General features: G+C 50.6%; 1 protein-coding gene across 1 annotated transcript in view; it reads left to right on the forward strand.

Annotated features, from left to right (window-relative positions):
- Positions 1 to 14,901, forward strand: part of INPP5D (inositol polyphosphate-5-phosphatase D) — a 158,365-nt gene that overhangs the window by 64,111 nt on the left and 79,353 nt on the right. The window contains exons 3-5 of the mRNA XM_023188609.2: positions 5,783 to 5,933; positions 9,471 to 9,642; positions 14,171 to 14,311. Of these exons, the coding sequence (XP_023044377.1) occupies positions 5,783 to 5,933; positions 9,471 to 9,642; positions 14,171 to 14,311 (464 nt within the window). The remainder of the gene's footprint in view (positions 1 to 5,782; positions 5,934 to 9,470; positions 9,643 to 14,170; positions 14,312 to 14,901) is intronic.

Below are 14,901 nucleotides of genomic sequence, written 5' to 3' on the forward strand. Positions count from 1 at the left end.
TGGAGTGCAGTGGCTCAATCTTGGCTCACGGAGACCACTGCTGCTGGGGTTCAAGCAATTCTCCTGCCTCAGCCTCCCGAGTAGCTGGGATTACAGGTGCCTGCCACTGCGCCTGGCTAATTTTTGTATTTTTAGTAGAGACGGGGTTTTACCATGTTGGCCAGGCTGGTCTTGAACTCCTGACCTCGTGATCCACTCACCTTAACCTCCCAAAGTGCTGGGATTACAGGCGTGAGCCACCGCGCCCGGCCGAGATGTCATAATTTAACAAGCCTTCTTAAATAAGGCAATGCTGCTCTTGGTTTTGTTCAAAATCAGGCTTTCTGTGTTGTGCTCTAGTTACCTGCTAAAGGGTGGAGACGTTCACTCCAGGGAAAAGGGAGAGTGGCCATGGCAGAGATCCACATGTCCGAGGGCATCACTTGGGGGCCGCCAGTAACCATTGCGGGGATCGTGTCCCAGCTGACTTGGGCCTTCACGGTTTCCTTCTCTGTTTCAAAATGACTTAACAACTCTTTTCAGGAAGGCGGCCACTGTGGAATGAGGAACGACGTCTGGCAGCCTGGGCCGTTAGGAACCAAGGGCAGCCCCCTTCTTGGTCAGAAGTGTGGCTGGTGCTAACCTCCCGATCTGAGCCTGGACACCTCATGGGGGGACACAGGCACTTGCTTTCCCTCTGTCTCCTTGGGCACCTTTTCACCGTGGCCTTCACGTCCTGAGCATCTTCCATTTGCTCTCCAATTCATTGGCTTCCCTGCCCCCTGCTTTCTCACTGGGTTTGGCCAATGGGAGCCGCAGCCAGATGAGAGGAAGGTTGGGGGGGGCGGGGAATATTGCCCTGCCCCCATCCTGTAAGGTCTCCATGGTCAGCTCCACGTGAGGCCACAGCGCCTGCTGGGCAGCCCCCTCTGGGTTCCAGCACCTGCTTCTTGCCTGTGATCTTCCTGGGGTGGAAACTGCTGCGAGTTCCGGGGGCTGTACTGCCTCTTACCGGTATCCCGATGCCCTGTCCCTACATTCTCCCGAAGTTCCCCCATTTAATGAGACATCTGCCTCCTGCCAGGACTCTGGGCCGTGCACATGAAAAACACACATGACACCTTGTTCACGTTTTGCCTTTTACAATTGCTGAAAAGGCACCACCTTTGGCGATGTGCTGGGGGGTGTGAGTGAGGGCAGCTCCCCTGCTTGCCACCGTTTCTCTGCATCCCCAGTCCCAGACCCATGGAAGGCCCTCCCTGACCATCCCTCCTCCTGGCTCCAATTCTTGTCTGTCATCCTGACCCAAGGCAGCAAATCCATCGAACCACTAATTGCTGCTCCAATTGCCAGGCCCTGCACAGTCTGGGGATGGCACAGCCGTGAGCAGACCTGTCCTGACTATGGGCACATGGCTGGGTGGGTATGGACTTGACCTCCTGTGGGTGGGAACCCCCAGGCCTGTCCCTGCAGGACCCCCCTGCTCCTGCTGGCCTTTGGATGTCAATACACTGTCCACCTGGAAGCCCCTCCTGGCTTTGACTGGGTGGGGATTGTTAGGTCACACCCAGGCATGGTCGCCCTTCAAACAGACCCATCCCCATATCGGCCACTCTGCCCTGTCCCCTTGGCCATCGCATCCTGATGCAGGACCTTTCTGGGCCCAGGCTCAGAATGCAAAACCATGGGTGGGCTGGTCCTCTCTGCTCCGCACATACTGAGGCTAGACCATGCTCCTCACCACCCACATGTCTAGACCAAGCTCCCTGCCCCTCCCCTGTCTGGGCCGGCTCTGTAGCTTCTCTCATCCCTGTCTTGGGCTCTGACCCTTTCTCTTCCTGTTCTAGAATGTGCTTTGAATGTAAGTTCTCTGTTATCCCTGTCAAAGCTTAGGGCCAAGAGCAAAGCCTCATGAGGACGCCTTCCCGGACATTTTCTCCAGGGACACCTGCCTTTGCCTGGTTGGTGCCCCGCCTTCGCCGTCTCCTGTATGCGCTGCCTACGGGCACAGGGTGCTTCCTGTGGGCCCACTGCGCAAAGCAGGTTTTCCCTCAGGTGGGGTCTGCCCCTGTGGATCTGCTTCCTGTAGAGCTGCTGTGCTCTTCCTGGCTGCTTTCCCCTCGGAGGAGGAGAGGTGGAGGAAGGCTCCCTCCCCAGCACACTTATCAGCGGCCATTTTCAGTTTGCTACCAGTCCACCATCTGTGAGGCTTGGCTTCTACCCTGCATTCTCTCCCTTCCTGGGAACCCAGGCAGCCAGCAGCCTTGGTTTGCCAGACCCTGGCTCCCTGGCCTCTGGGAGCAGGCCAGGCACACACGGTGGCCTCGCCGGGTCCACAGGGACTGCTTTAAATTGCTCTGTTCCTAGTACACCGCGTATGTCATCAAGTCTAAGATGTTCACCTTTCAGATTTCACATCTCCGGAGTCACGTTTGTCTATAATCAAGGATGTAACATAGTCTGTGGTTCAGCTTCTTAGCGGTGCATAAAATAACATGTCTTACTTGGTTTTAGCATTGATGCGTCTTAAATTCCCGAATCTCACATGCTCATTCAAACACGCATTCTTCAGATACCCTCCAGCCGAGAATCCTTTTCTGGAATCACACATGAGGCATTCGACTTTGACTTTCTTTGGTATTTTCATATTCCTTTTCCACGCTGTTAATGGCTTGTCATCTATTAGCTGTACCATTTTTGACAGTATGACACTTTTCACGACTGGTTTAACTGAATCGAGTTCATAGATCTTGTATCGTGTCAAATTATTTTTGCTATTCTGTTCACTTTGGTTTTTGAACCTACTCATGTTACTTTATAGAAGGCCCGGCTGCTGCTGCTCAGATAGTTCTGGTTCAACAATGTTTGAGGCCGGGCGCGGTGGCTCAAGCCTGTAATCCCAGCACTTTGGGAGGCCGAGACGGGCGGATCACGAGGTCAGGAGATCGAGACCATCCTGGCTAACACGGTGAAACCCCATTTCTACTAAAAATACAAAAACTAGCTGGGCGAGGTGGTGGGCGCCTGTAGTCTCAGCTACTCGGGAGGCTGAGGCAGGAGAATGGCGTAAACCCGGGAGGCGGAGCTTTCAGTGAGCTGAGATCCGGCCACTGCACTCCAGTCCGGGCGACAGAGCAAGACTCTGCCTCAAAAAAAAAACAAAAACAAAAACAATGTTTGAAAGAGATTGCTTAACATGGGGCTTTGTGGAAACAAGGGAATTTATTGAAAAGAATTTAGGACACCGTTTTGCTAAACTCTCTATAAATTTACTAACTAACTTAAGATACACACACAAACACACACATATACCCCCAGCCACAGGCTTATACATGTGTACAATGCATATACACACAAAAAACACACTTGGAAAGAGAGAGAGAGCCCAAACGGACAGCCCTGAATCACAGATCAGTGAAAGAGGTGTATGTGTCCTCACCAGGACTTGGAGTTAGCCAGCCAGGCACAAGCGCTCGGGAACAGGTCTGAATCCTAACCCTGCTCCCTGATGTCTGAATCTGTCCCAGTCCGGGTCATCCTGCCTCATCTGCTCTCCCGATTCCACTTACCGGAAATCCTGAAGACCTTCAGGCACCCTCCCACCCACCCAAATCAATCCCAATCCCAGTACGTATCTGACTTGGAGGCAGGAAGGCCACCGCTTGGCCCAGCCACGCTCAGGCCAGATGCCGCCCGCTCACCAACCAGGGTGGAATTTGCAACCTCCATCCTACTTGCCTATGGGTCTCATTTCCCACAGGCGATGGGTCCCCTTGCCTCCAGAAAGAAGGCGGTGAGAGGAGCGGTGAGATCCTTGACTTCCAACTCCAAGGATGGCGACTTTTCAACTAATTTTAAAATGACCTGAACGTTGCCGGGTGTGGGTGGCTCACACCTGTAATCCCAGCACTTTGGAAGGCTGAGGCGAGCAGATCACTTGAGATCAGGAGTTTGAGACCAGCCTGGCCAACTTGGTGAAATCCCGTCTGTACTAAAATTACAAAAATTAGCTGGGTGTGGTGGCAGACAACTGTAATCCCAGCTACTTGGGAGGCTGAGGCCAGAGAATCTCTTGAACTCAGGTGGTGGAGGCTGCAGTAAACCGAGACCGTGCCACTGCACTCCAGCCTGGGTGACAGAGTGAGACTCCATCTCAAATAAAATAAAATAAAATAATCTGAAAGTCACTGACATGGTGGCTGTTAGGAGGACAGGGTGAATCACAGGCACTTAGCAGTTGCCAGGGGCACTATGCTCCTCCAGACCAGGGAGGCCTCACCCAGAGGCGGCGCCTCTTTGGAGCTCATTCCTGTGCCTACGCGCAGCCTGATCCCTTGCTCCTGTTTAGCTGCCCCTGAGGGCAGGGCCTGGCAGGAGGGTAAAGGGTGAGGTAGGGGTGGGGCTGGCTGCTCAGGGACCACCTGGAACTATGGGCTAGAGCCACAGGGCTTACAGAAAGGGGATCTGCCCCAGGGCATTTGAATAGCCGAGCACAACTACCCCCAAGGTCCTCTGCTATCAGCAACAGATACAAAGCAGGTAGATCATTTACTGAGTTTTGATAAAAACAACTATAACAAATGAAGAAAATAAAAATAAAAGCAAAGTAATTACTGGAATTGATTTTTTCCTGTGTTTTTTCAAAAAAAGTTCTTGGTGAAGGAAAAAATAAAAATAATTTTCCCACCAAACACACACACACAGTCTAGAGAAACACATTCTAAACTGTGGAAAATAGCTATCTTGGGGTTGTGGGATTACAGGTGATTTATTTATTTATTTATTTATTTATTTATTTATTTCTTCTTTCTTCTTTCTTTCTTTCTTTCTTTTTTTTTTTTTTTTTTTTTGAGATAGGGTCCCACTCTGTCGCCCAGGCTGGAGTGCAGTGGTGCGATCTTAGCTCACTGCAACCTCCGCCTCCCAGGTTCAAGCGATTCTTCTGCCTCACTCCTGCCTAGTAGCTGAAATTTTAGGTGCGCACCACCAAGCCCGGCTAATTTTTGTATTTTTAGTAGAGACGGGCCTTCACCATGTTGGCCAGACTGGTCTCAAACTCTGAACTTCAAGTGATCTGCCCACCTCAGCCTCCCAAAGTGCTGGGATTATTGGCATGAGCCATTGTACCCAGACAAATTTCTGATTTAAAAAAAGTCATATTTCTAATTTTGCCATAATATGAATATTCTATTTGTATAAAAATACTTTTATTTTATTTTATTTTATTTATTTTGAAACTGAGTTGCCCAGGCTGGAGTGCAGTGGCGCGATCTCGGCTCACTGCAACCTCCGCCTCCTAGGTTCAAGTGATTCCCCTATCTCAGCCTCCCAAGTAGCAGGGATTACAGGCACCCGCCACCACGCCCGTCTAATTTTTGTATTCTTTTTTTTTTTTTTTAGTAGAGATGGGGTTTCATCATGTTGGCCAGGCTGGTCTCAAACTCCTGACCTCAGGTGATCCACCTGCCTTGGCCTCCCAGAGTGCTAGGATTACAGGTGTGAGCCACCGTGGCTGGCCCAAAAATACTTTTAAAAATAAAAGTTTTTTTTTAAAAATGGAAAGAAAAACAGATCTTAGGAACGATCCTCTGTGTGCCTTTGGCAGAAGGGCCCTTGGCAGCTGCTGGTTGCAGGATGTGAGGTTGTGGGCGTGAGGGCCACACACCCGGTGTAGGAGCCTAGGGCTTTTCCTGGATCACAGTCGCTCCCTCTGCCTCAATGGTCTCCGCTGCAGGTGGCCTTTGTGGTTGGGTGACATTCTAATTGGTTAACACACGCGTTTGTTTGGGTGTTCTGTCCTCAGGCATCCGAAGGCGTCCCCATGAGGTTCTTTACCAAACTGGACCAGCTCATTGAGTTTTACAAGAAGGAAAACATGGGGCTGGTGACCCATCTGCAATACCCTGTGCCGCTGGAGGAAGAGGACACAGGCGACGACCCTGAGGAGGACACAGGTAGGGAGGGAGGGACAGGACGGCAGGAGGTACTTTTGGGAACTTGCCCTGCACCCACCTTGAGTGCTTGTAGATTAGGTGAGTCCTATTATCAGAGGGAGATTGTTGGCAGGGGGTTAAGGATAAGTTAGGAACACAGGCTCTGGGGTCAGGCAGACGTGGGTTAAAATGCCTCCTCCTCAGCTTATTAGCTGTGTGACCTTGGGGAAATTACCTGACCTCTCTGAATCACAGACTTCTCTTTAAAGAAACAGTAAAAATAAGGCTGGGCTTGCTGGCTCATGCCTGTAACCCCAGAACTTTGGGAGGCCAAGGTGGGAGGATCGCTTGAGGCCAGGAGTTTGAGACCCTCCTGGGCAACAAAGGCAACCCTCTCTCTGAGGAAAGCTTTTTAAAAATTTTATTCAGGCATGATGGCTCAGGCCTGTAGTCCTAGCTACTCAGCAGGCGGAAGCAGGAGGAGTCCTTGAGTCCAGGAGTTCAAGGTTGCAGTGAGCCGTGATTGCACCACTGCACTCTAGCCTGGGTGACAGAAAGAGACCTTGTCTAAGAAAAAAAAAAAAGGAGAGCGAGAGAAAGAGAGAGAGTAAAAAGATTCCACTTCCTCTACTTCACTTGACTGGCCTTTAAAAAGACAGAGAGAGAGAGAATAGCAATAGTACCTGCCTCTCACGGTATCCCAAGGATCAAATGAGTCGAGAAATGTAGCACCCAGAGCCTGGCACATATTAATAGTAAGCACTCAATAAATGCAGCTATGGTCATTAGTATCATTACAATCCACTGAATTTCACTGTGAGGAGAGTGAAGGAGGAGACCCTTGCACCTAACTGGGAGGATGAGGAAGGTGTTTCTTTATGTCATCATTAAAAGGGGGTGAGGGAAATATAACCCCTAAAAATATGTTGAAAAAAATATACAGTCCCAGCTGGGTGTGGTTGCTCATGCTTGTAATCCCAACACTTTGGGAGACTGAGGCAGGTGGATCACGAGGTCAGGAGATCGAGACTATCCTGGCCAACATGGTGAAACCCTCTCTCTACTAAAAATACAAAAATTAGCCAGATGTGGTGTTACATGCCTGTAGTTCCAGCAGCTTGGGAGGCTGAGGCAGGAGAACCGCTTGAACCCAGGAGGTGGAGGTTGCAGTGAGCCAAGATCGCAGCACTGCACTCCAGCCTGGCAGCAGGGAGACTCCATCTCAAAATAATAATAATAATAATAATTATTATTATTATTATTATTATTTTACAGTCCCTAAAATGTATGTGAGACTTAGGGTGCCCTTTACACCATAGGGACAAAGACCAATAGAGCAAGAGTCAGATGGAGAAAGTCTTGCAGAGAAGGAGTTTACCTGGAGATGCCCCACTTTTCCCCTCAAAGATTTACTGAGAATATACCTAAGGGAATAGAAATCATTTTGTTATAAAGACACATCTGCGTATGTTCATTGCAGCACTATTTGCACTAGCAAAGACATGGAATCAGCCTAAATGCCCATCAGTGGTAGCCTGGATAAAGAAAATGGGGTACATATACACCAAGGAATACTATGCAGCCAGTAAAAAGAATGAGATCATGTCCTTTGCAGGAACATGGATGGAGCTGGAGGTCATTATCCTTAGCAAACAAACACAAGAACAGAAAACCAAACACCACATGTTCTCACTTAAGTAGGAGATAAATGATGAAAACACATGGACACAAAGAAGGGAACAGCACACACTGGAGCCTACCTGAGGGTGGTGGGGTGGGAGGAAGGACAGGATCAGAAATAACTATTGGGTACTAGGCTTAATACCAGGATGATGAAATAATCTGTACAACAAACCCCATGACGTAAGTTTACCTATGTAATAAACCTGCACAGGTACCCCTGAACTTAAAATACAAGTTAAAAAAAGAAAGAAAAAAGGCTTATTTCCTAAAAGAAAACCATGAGATACCTAACCGGGCCCTTCAGTTGCCCGGGGCTCTTCCTGAATTCCAGCAGGTGGAGACTGCCAGGTCCCCCAGGCTCTCCCCCAAGAGAGGAGAGATTCCTCCAGAGATGCTGAGACCCTTGCCTGGCTCCTGCTTGTTCTGGGGGCTTGCTGCAGGCATCCTTTCTCTCCCTCACCTGTGGGCTGGCTTGTGGGCCACCAGGGCCCCCTGCTTCCTCCCACTCTCATGGAAACGCCCTTTTCATGGTTGTGCAGCTCTTCATTTCCAAAAGGACCGCAGCTCCACGGAGGCTGAAAGGGTCCTAGGCAGGCCCTGTCCCTTCTGGCCTCCCTGGTCTGAGTGAGCACTGCCCTCTGGAATCAGGAAGGTCAGGCTGTGGAAGAGCTAGGGCAGACCTGTCCCATTGTGAGCCCAAGGTCACTCACCAGCACTGCGCCCCGGCCGCGCCTGCCCCAGCTGCCCCCAGGCGCCCAGGGCCATGCTGAGAAGCTGTCCTGCAGAAACGTCCTCCACACTAACCACCCTCACTCCCCTCGGGCCACCCACCCCAGCTAGTTGGGCCCCTCTGGGCACGGCTGTCTGGAGGAAGATCCCGACCAGTTTCTGTAAGGGCCGAAAAAAGAACCTCAGTCTCATGACTGCTGGCTTCACTTCCCCAAACGAGGTCGCCCAGTTGTCAGCTTGAACCAGAGCAATGCGACATGAGGCCTCCGCAGTCCAAGAGGTCTGCTTGGGCCCAGGGCACTGCCAGACCGTGCAGCTCAAAGCAGACTCCTAGTTGTCTTCAGAACCCCAGAGAGAGGAAGTGAAGGGCCCGTTCTCTAAAGAGGAGGTCCCCCAGGGATCATTGTGGTTGGGCCAGGGGCAGCTGCTATGTGTGGGAAGAGGCTCAGACAGAGCTCTGGACCTGAGGGACTCAGCGACCTTTATCCATTCATGGTATGTACAGGATGAACCTCTGGGATGGGTGGGCTCCCACCTCCCAGGCCAAGTTCAAGTCATTTGTTGAATGTCTCTAAGTGAAGGGAACCCCCTTGCTTTCTTTTGTGTGTTTCTGAGGGTCTGGGGGAGGAGAGAAGGAAGGGCAGAGGCTGTAGAGAGGGGACCAGGGAGAGAGGGAGCGGGGCAGTGTGGCTAGGCCTGCCTGCCTCCTTACCCCGGTCCCCTCCTGTGGTTTTGGCCTATTCTGGGAACTGGGCCTCTGCCGAGTCCAGGGCTCAGCCATCATGAGGCACCTGTCTCAGCCCCTGAAAGCCTGAGAGCCAGACCCATCCTGCTCACCTGCCTGCCACTGCTGGCTTAGTCTGCCCAAGGTCAGCAGCGCTGCAGGCCTTTCAGGCCCTCCAATGGAACAGGGCCTTCTGGCCCTGGCAGGTGTTTGCTGATGGCCAAGGTGGGGCAGACACTGTGCTAGCCAGGGCCCTGTGGCAAGAGGCTCTCTCTCCAGGAGGGAGTCAGTGAGGGACATGGGGACACAGATGGAGATCGATAACGTGGGTGTCGTGGCCTGGACCCCATGGGGCTGCAGTGAAGGCCAGGTTGCATGCACAATGTCCTCACCAATGGCCTTCCTGCTGTTCTCTCCGGTAGAAAGTGTCGTGTCTCCACCCGAGCTGCCCCCGAGAAACATCCCTCTGTCTGCTGGCTCCTGTGAGGCCAAGGAGGTTCCTCTTTCAAACGAGAATCCCCGAGCGACCGAGACCAGCCGGCCGAGCCTCTCCGAAACATTGTTCCAGCGACTGCAAAGCATGGACACCAGTGGGTGAGTCCCCACTAAAGTCCAGCCGGGGCTTCATCTGCAGTGAGCCCAGCCAGGGCCGGGCTGGATGGCTTGGGTTTAGATCCTAGTTATGGGCCTGGTGTCCAGAGGGAGGTGGGAAAGTCTCTGGAGAGGGGTGCTTATCAGCTTGCACCTCAGAGGCCTTTGCACCATTGGCTTCAAGAAGGCCAGGGGCGTGGGCTTTAACCGGAAAAGCGCTCCATGGGGGTGGGGGAGCATTTTGTCTCCAGGCACGGCCCAGCATAGTGTAGGCACTCACTGGGTATGTGCTACATTAATTAATAAGTTAGTACCCGGCAATCTCCATGCCTTAGTAAATGTAACTTTGTTTCTTTGTGAGAAGCGCTCCCCTAACCCCCAAAGAAATCCTAATGACAGGGCTGAAGCCGCATTTCCAACTTGAAGGATCCATCTGAGGCTGCCAGGGCTGCCCTCCTACTCTCTCACTTGGCAAAATATGGAGTAGATGCCGATGGGACACATATGCCACCGGGTTGCTAAGATACTTGGCGTGTTCCTATTTCCACCTGGACATACCCATTGGTTCTTCCCCGGGCTCTCCAGGCTGAGTTCTGTGCACGCTCCTTGAATTATTTGTGCTATTTATCAAATAGCCGAATATCCAGTGTTGCCGCTATGTTGATTATCTCAATATATGTGTCTAAATAACAGATGTTTAAAAGTATTCCACATAGGCTGGGCACAGTGGCTCATTCCTGTAATCCCAGCACTTTGGGAGGCCGAGGTGGGCGGATCACCTGAGTCCAGGAGCTCAAGACCAGACTGACCAACATGGCAAAACCCCTTCTCCACTAAAAATACAAAAATTAGCTGGGCATGGTGGCGGGCGCCTATAATCCCAGCTATTCAGGGAGCTGAGGCAGGAGAATAGCTTGGACCTGGGAGGCAGAGGTTGCAGTGAACCGAGATAGCACCACTGCACTCCAGCCTGGGCAACAAGAGAAAAACTGCGTCTAAAAAAAAAAAAAAAAAAACAATCCACATAGAGCCCATTGTTCAATTCCCCAGGGTTTCCATTTCTTCCCAGGTTTGGATGCTGAATGCAGTAAACTGCATGGGGAAGAGTCGGGGACGCCCCATGGTTCCACCTGCTGACCTCTCCTACACCTCCTGCCAACTCCATCTCTTAATCAGCCCCTCCACCCTGGTTATGGGCTTCTGCTTCAGTGGGGCCAGCAGAGGCGTGAAGCCGAGCTTCCAGGCAGCCTTCCAGGAGGAGTTAGGGTCAAGGCATGGGCTGAGGGCTCATGGGCAGAGAGGCCTGCTTTTTCTATCTTAGCTTCTCATGGCAGTGGAATCTTCCTAAAACTTCTGTTTGGAGATGGGAATGAGTGAAGGGGCCATGTGCAGAGACCAAGGAAAGCGGCAGCCCAGAGCTGCCCTCCATTCTCAGGGTCAAGGAAAACTGGAACTCCACATTGTGTTTTAAAATCGGTCTATTTCGCTTGTCAAGTTGCTTTGCACATAGAGGATTGCCTTTTGATTATTTTTCTTTAAAAGACAACTTGCACAGTCTTTCCTGCAAGTTAATTAGCTCTCATCAGTTAGGTCTTAGTTAATAGGTTAATTATCACGTTTCTAAGTAAAATTAGCCTTCTCAAATAAACATAGTTTACATCTTTATGTCAACGCTTTTCTACAACAAACTTTTTTTATTTGAGATGAGTTTCGCTCTTGTCCACCAGGCTGGATTGCAATGGCACAATCTCAGCTCTCCGCAAACTCCGGCTCCCGGATTCGAGTGATTCTCCTGCTTCAGCCTCCCGAGTAGCTGGGATTACAGCCATGCACCACCACAACCGGCTAATTTTGTATTTTTAGTAGAGATGGGGTTTCTCCATGTTGGTCAGGCTAGTCTCGAACTCCCAACCTGAGGTGATCTGCCCTCCTCGACCTCCCAAAGTGCTGGGATTATAGGCGTGAGCCACTGTGCCCGGCCTACAACAAACATTTTAACAAATAGAACTGCCTGTAATCCAGACTCATGGTATCAAAGTTACAAGGCAATAGTCATTAGACCTGTTAAGATACATATTTTAATACAGGGGTCCCCAACCCTGGCCTGTTAGGAACTGGGTGGCAAGCGAGCATTACCACCTGAGCTCCGCCTCCTGTCAGATCAGCAGTGGCATTAGATTCTCATACCAGCCTGAACCCGACTGTGAACTGTGCACGTGAGGGATCTAGGCTGCACAACCCTTAGGAGAATCTAACTAACGCCGGATGATCTGAGATGAAGCAGTTTCCTCCCAAAACCATCCCCCCACCATCCGTCTGTGGAATAACTGTCTTCCACAAAACTGGTCCCTTGTGCCAAAAAGGTTGGGGACCACTGTTTTAATACTATAGAAGAAATGTTTGCCCCTTTTAGTAAACAGACTCAGGCAGACACTGGATTTCTATGATGTCAAGACCCAGAATAAGTACAGATGAACTTAAATGTAAATGTTCTCTTCTCAATCTAACAAGTCAAACGGGTAAGCCAGTCCTGTTCAGTATTTTTTTTTTTTTTTTTTTTTTTGAGACAGAGTCTCACTCTGTCACTCAAGCTGGAGGACAGTGCAGCGATCTGGGCTCACTGCAACCTCTACCTCCCAGGTTCAAGCAATCCTCCGGCCTCAGCCTCCTGAGTAGCTGGGACTACAAATGCACGCCACCACACCCAGCTAATTTTTGTATTTTAGTAGAGACAGGGTTTCACCATGTTGGCCAGGCTGGCCTTGAGCTCCTGACCTCAGGTGGTCTGCCCACCTCTGCCTCCCAAAGTGCTGGGATTATAGGCATGAACCACCATGCCTGGCAATTCCTGTCCAATCTTAAGAGCAACGGCTTTTCATTCTGTCACAGATCCCACAGGAGAATCCTTGTGGCCTTTAGTTTCAACGTGATTACATATCAAGCCTGGAACAAAAATCTTTAAGGCGGCGGGGTGGGGTGGCTCACACCTGTAATGCTAGCACTTTGGGAGGCCAAGGTGGGTGGATCACCTGAGGTCAGCCTAGCCAACATGGTAAAACCCCTCATCTACTAAAAATACAAACATTAGCTAGGTCTAGTGGTGCACGCCTATGTTGCCAGCTACCCAGGAGGCTGAGGCAGGAGAATCGCTTGAACTTGGGAGGTGGAGGTTGCAGTTAACTGAGATCTTGCCATTGCACTCTAGCCTGAATGACAGGGTGAGACTCTGTCTCAAAAAAAAAAAAAAAAAAAAATTAAAGCTTGTAATAATTTTTTTACACACAGGTAATTAACATGCTTAAGCTTCAGTTTTCTGATTTGTGAAACAGGAATAATTAGTAATAATATCTGAGTCATCAAATTGATTTGTGGGTTAATGGAGAAAATGAGCGTAAAGTGCTTAGCATAGTGTCTGGCATGTTGTGTTCAGGAAACACTTGCTATAATTACAATTTCCATCATTATGGGAACAAACACGCAAGCGTTACCCAGAACAAAAGGTGCTGGAAGATAGAATGCAGAGGGCTGATCCGGCTTTAGTGGGTGCCCCTCATGGGACTGACCTGGGCTCTCTGCCTGTGCCTCTGCCACCAGGGTTGATCTGCACAGTGAACAAACCCTGCCTTCAACCCCATTCACTCTGTACACTGAAGGATTGGAGCAGATTTGACACAGCAAAGTCGGCCACTTGCACTACCTCATTCCACATCCCCAGCCCCATCACTAATCACTCAGACTCCCCCACGGAGCCTGGGATGACTCCAGACCCTCAAAACACAGTGCCTTAGGTAGCCTTTGGCTGTGAGATTGCAGAGTGCATGTGAGCTAAAGCCATTTGCTATCTCTAGATCCCATTAGCCTTCCAGCTCTCAGACCCTATCTTTATAAGTAGGTAAGATAGATAAACAGTCCCACTATACACTTTCCAGACCTTTTGGCCTCCTTCTTTTTCTTTTTCTTTTTTGAGACAGTATCTCACTCTGTCACTCAGGCTGGAGCGCAATGGCGCCATCTTGCCTCACTGCAACCTCTGCCTTCCAGGTTCAAATGATTCTCCTGTCTCAGCCTCCCAAGTAGCTGAGATTACAGGTGCCCACCATCACACCCGGCTAATTTTTGTATTTTTAATAGAGGCAGGGTTTCCCCGTGTTGGCCAGGCTAGTCTTGAACTCCTAACCTCAGGTGACCTGCCTGCCTTGGCCTCCCAAAATGCTAGGATTACAGGCGTGAGCCACCGTGCCCAGCCTTGGTCTCCTTTTTAAAGTATAACCATTTCCCAGACCTCCAGCCAGAACCACTTCCTCCCAGTAGCACCCAAAGGAGCTCATTGAGAGGCACCTTTCCTGCTGGGCCACTTTTTCTTGTTCTGAACATGGGAACCTTTGTCCAGGTTTGCAAACGTTCTCCTGAAGAACTGTGTCCCCTTGGAGGTTCTGAGGATGAGGATTTGTTATTGTTGTTGCTGTTCCCACTGGTGATGGGGGCTAAAAGAAACAGGCAAGCATGGTTTGTTTCTTTTTTCTTTTTTTAGGCTTCCAGAGGAGCATTTTAAGGCCATCCAGGATTATTTAAGCACTCAGCTTGCCCTGGACTCTGAATTTGTGAAGACGGGGTCCAGCAGTCTTCCTCACCTGAAGAAACTGACCACACTGCTCTGCAAGGAGCTCTATGGGTAATGGCGGGCCCACGGGGGCGGGCAGGTGGGGGCGGCCAGCAAGCGAGAGAAATAGCTCATGAGAGCGAGCGACCTCTGCCTCTGCCTGGCTGAACAAATGCCTCTGCTGCACTCACAATGATTGAGTGGTGAGCACAGCTTAGAAATCTCTGTGGTTGTTTGGAGGTCTTGTTATCATGGAATTTGAACAGTAGCTTGTGTGTGCTGCAGCTTTTTAAAACTAAAGTTAATTGGAGGCCAGTTGCTCTGGGAAGCAGATGGGGTGGGAGGACATGGCCAGCCCTGCCTCACTTGCACGGAATCTGGCTCTTAAGATTTTTGCTAGGCCGGGCGCGGTGGCTCAAGCCTGTAATCCCAGCACTTTGGGAGGCCGAGACGGGCGGATCACGAGGTCAGGAGATCGAGACCATCCTGGCTAACACGGTGAAACCCCGTCTCTACTAAAAAATACAAAAAACTAGCCGGGCGAGGTGGCGGGCGCCTGTAGTCAGTCCCAGCTACTCGGGAGGCTGAGGCAGGAGAATGGCGTAAACCCGGGAGGCGGAGCTCGCAGTGAGCTGAGATCCGGCCACTGCACTCCAGCCTGG

Source organism: Piliocolobus tephrosceles, chromosome 11 (assembly GCF_002776525.5).
Source record: "Piliocolobus tephrosceles isolate RC106 chromosome 11, ASM277652v3, whole genome shotgun sequence".
Classification (NCBI taxonomy): domain Eukaryota; kingdom Metazoa; phylum Chordata; class Mammalia; order Primates; family Cercopithecidae; genus Piliocolobus; species Piliocolobus tephrosceles.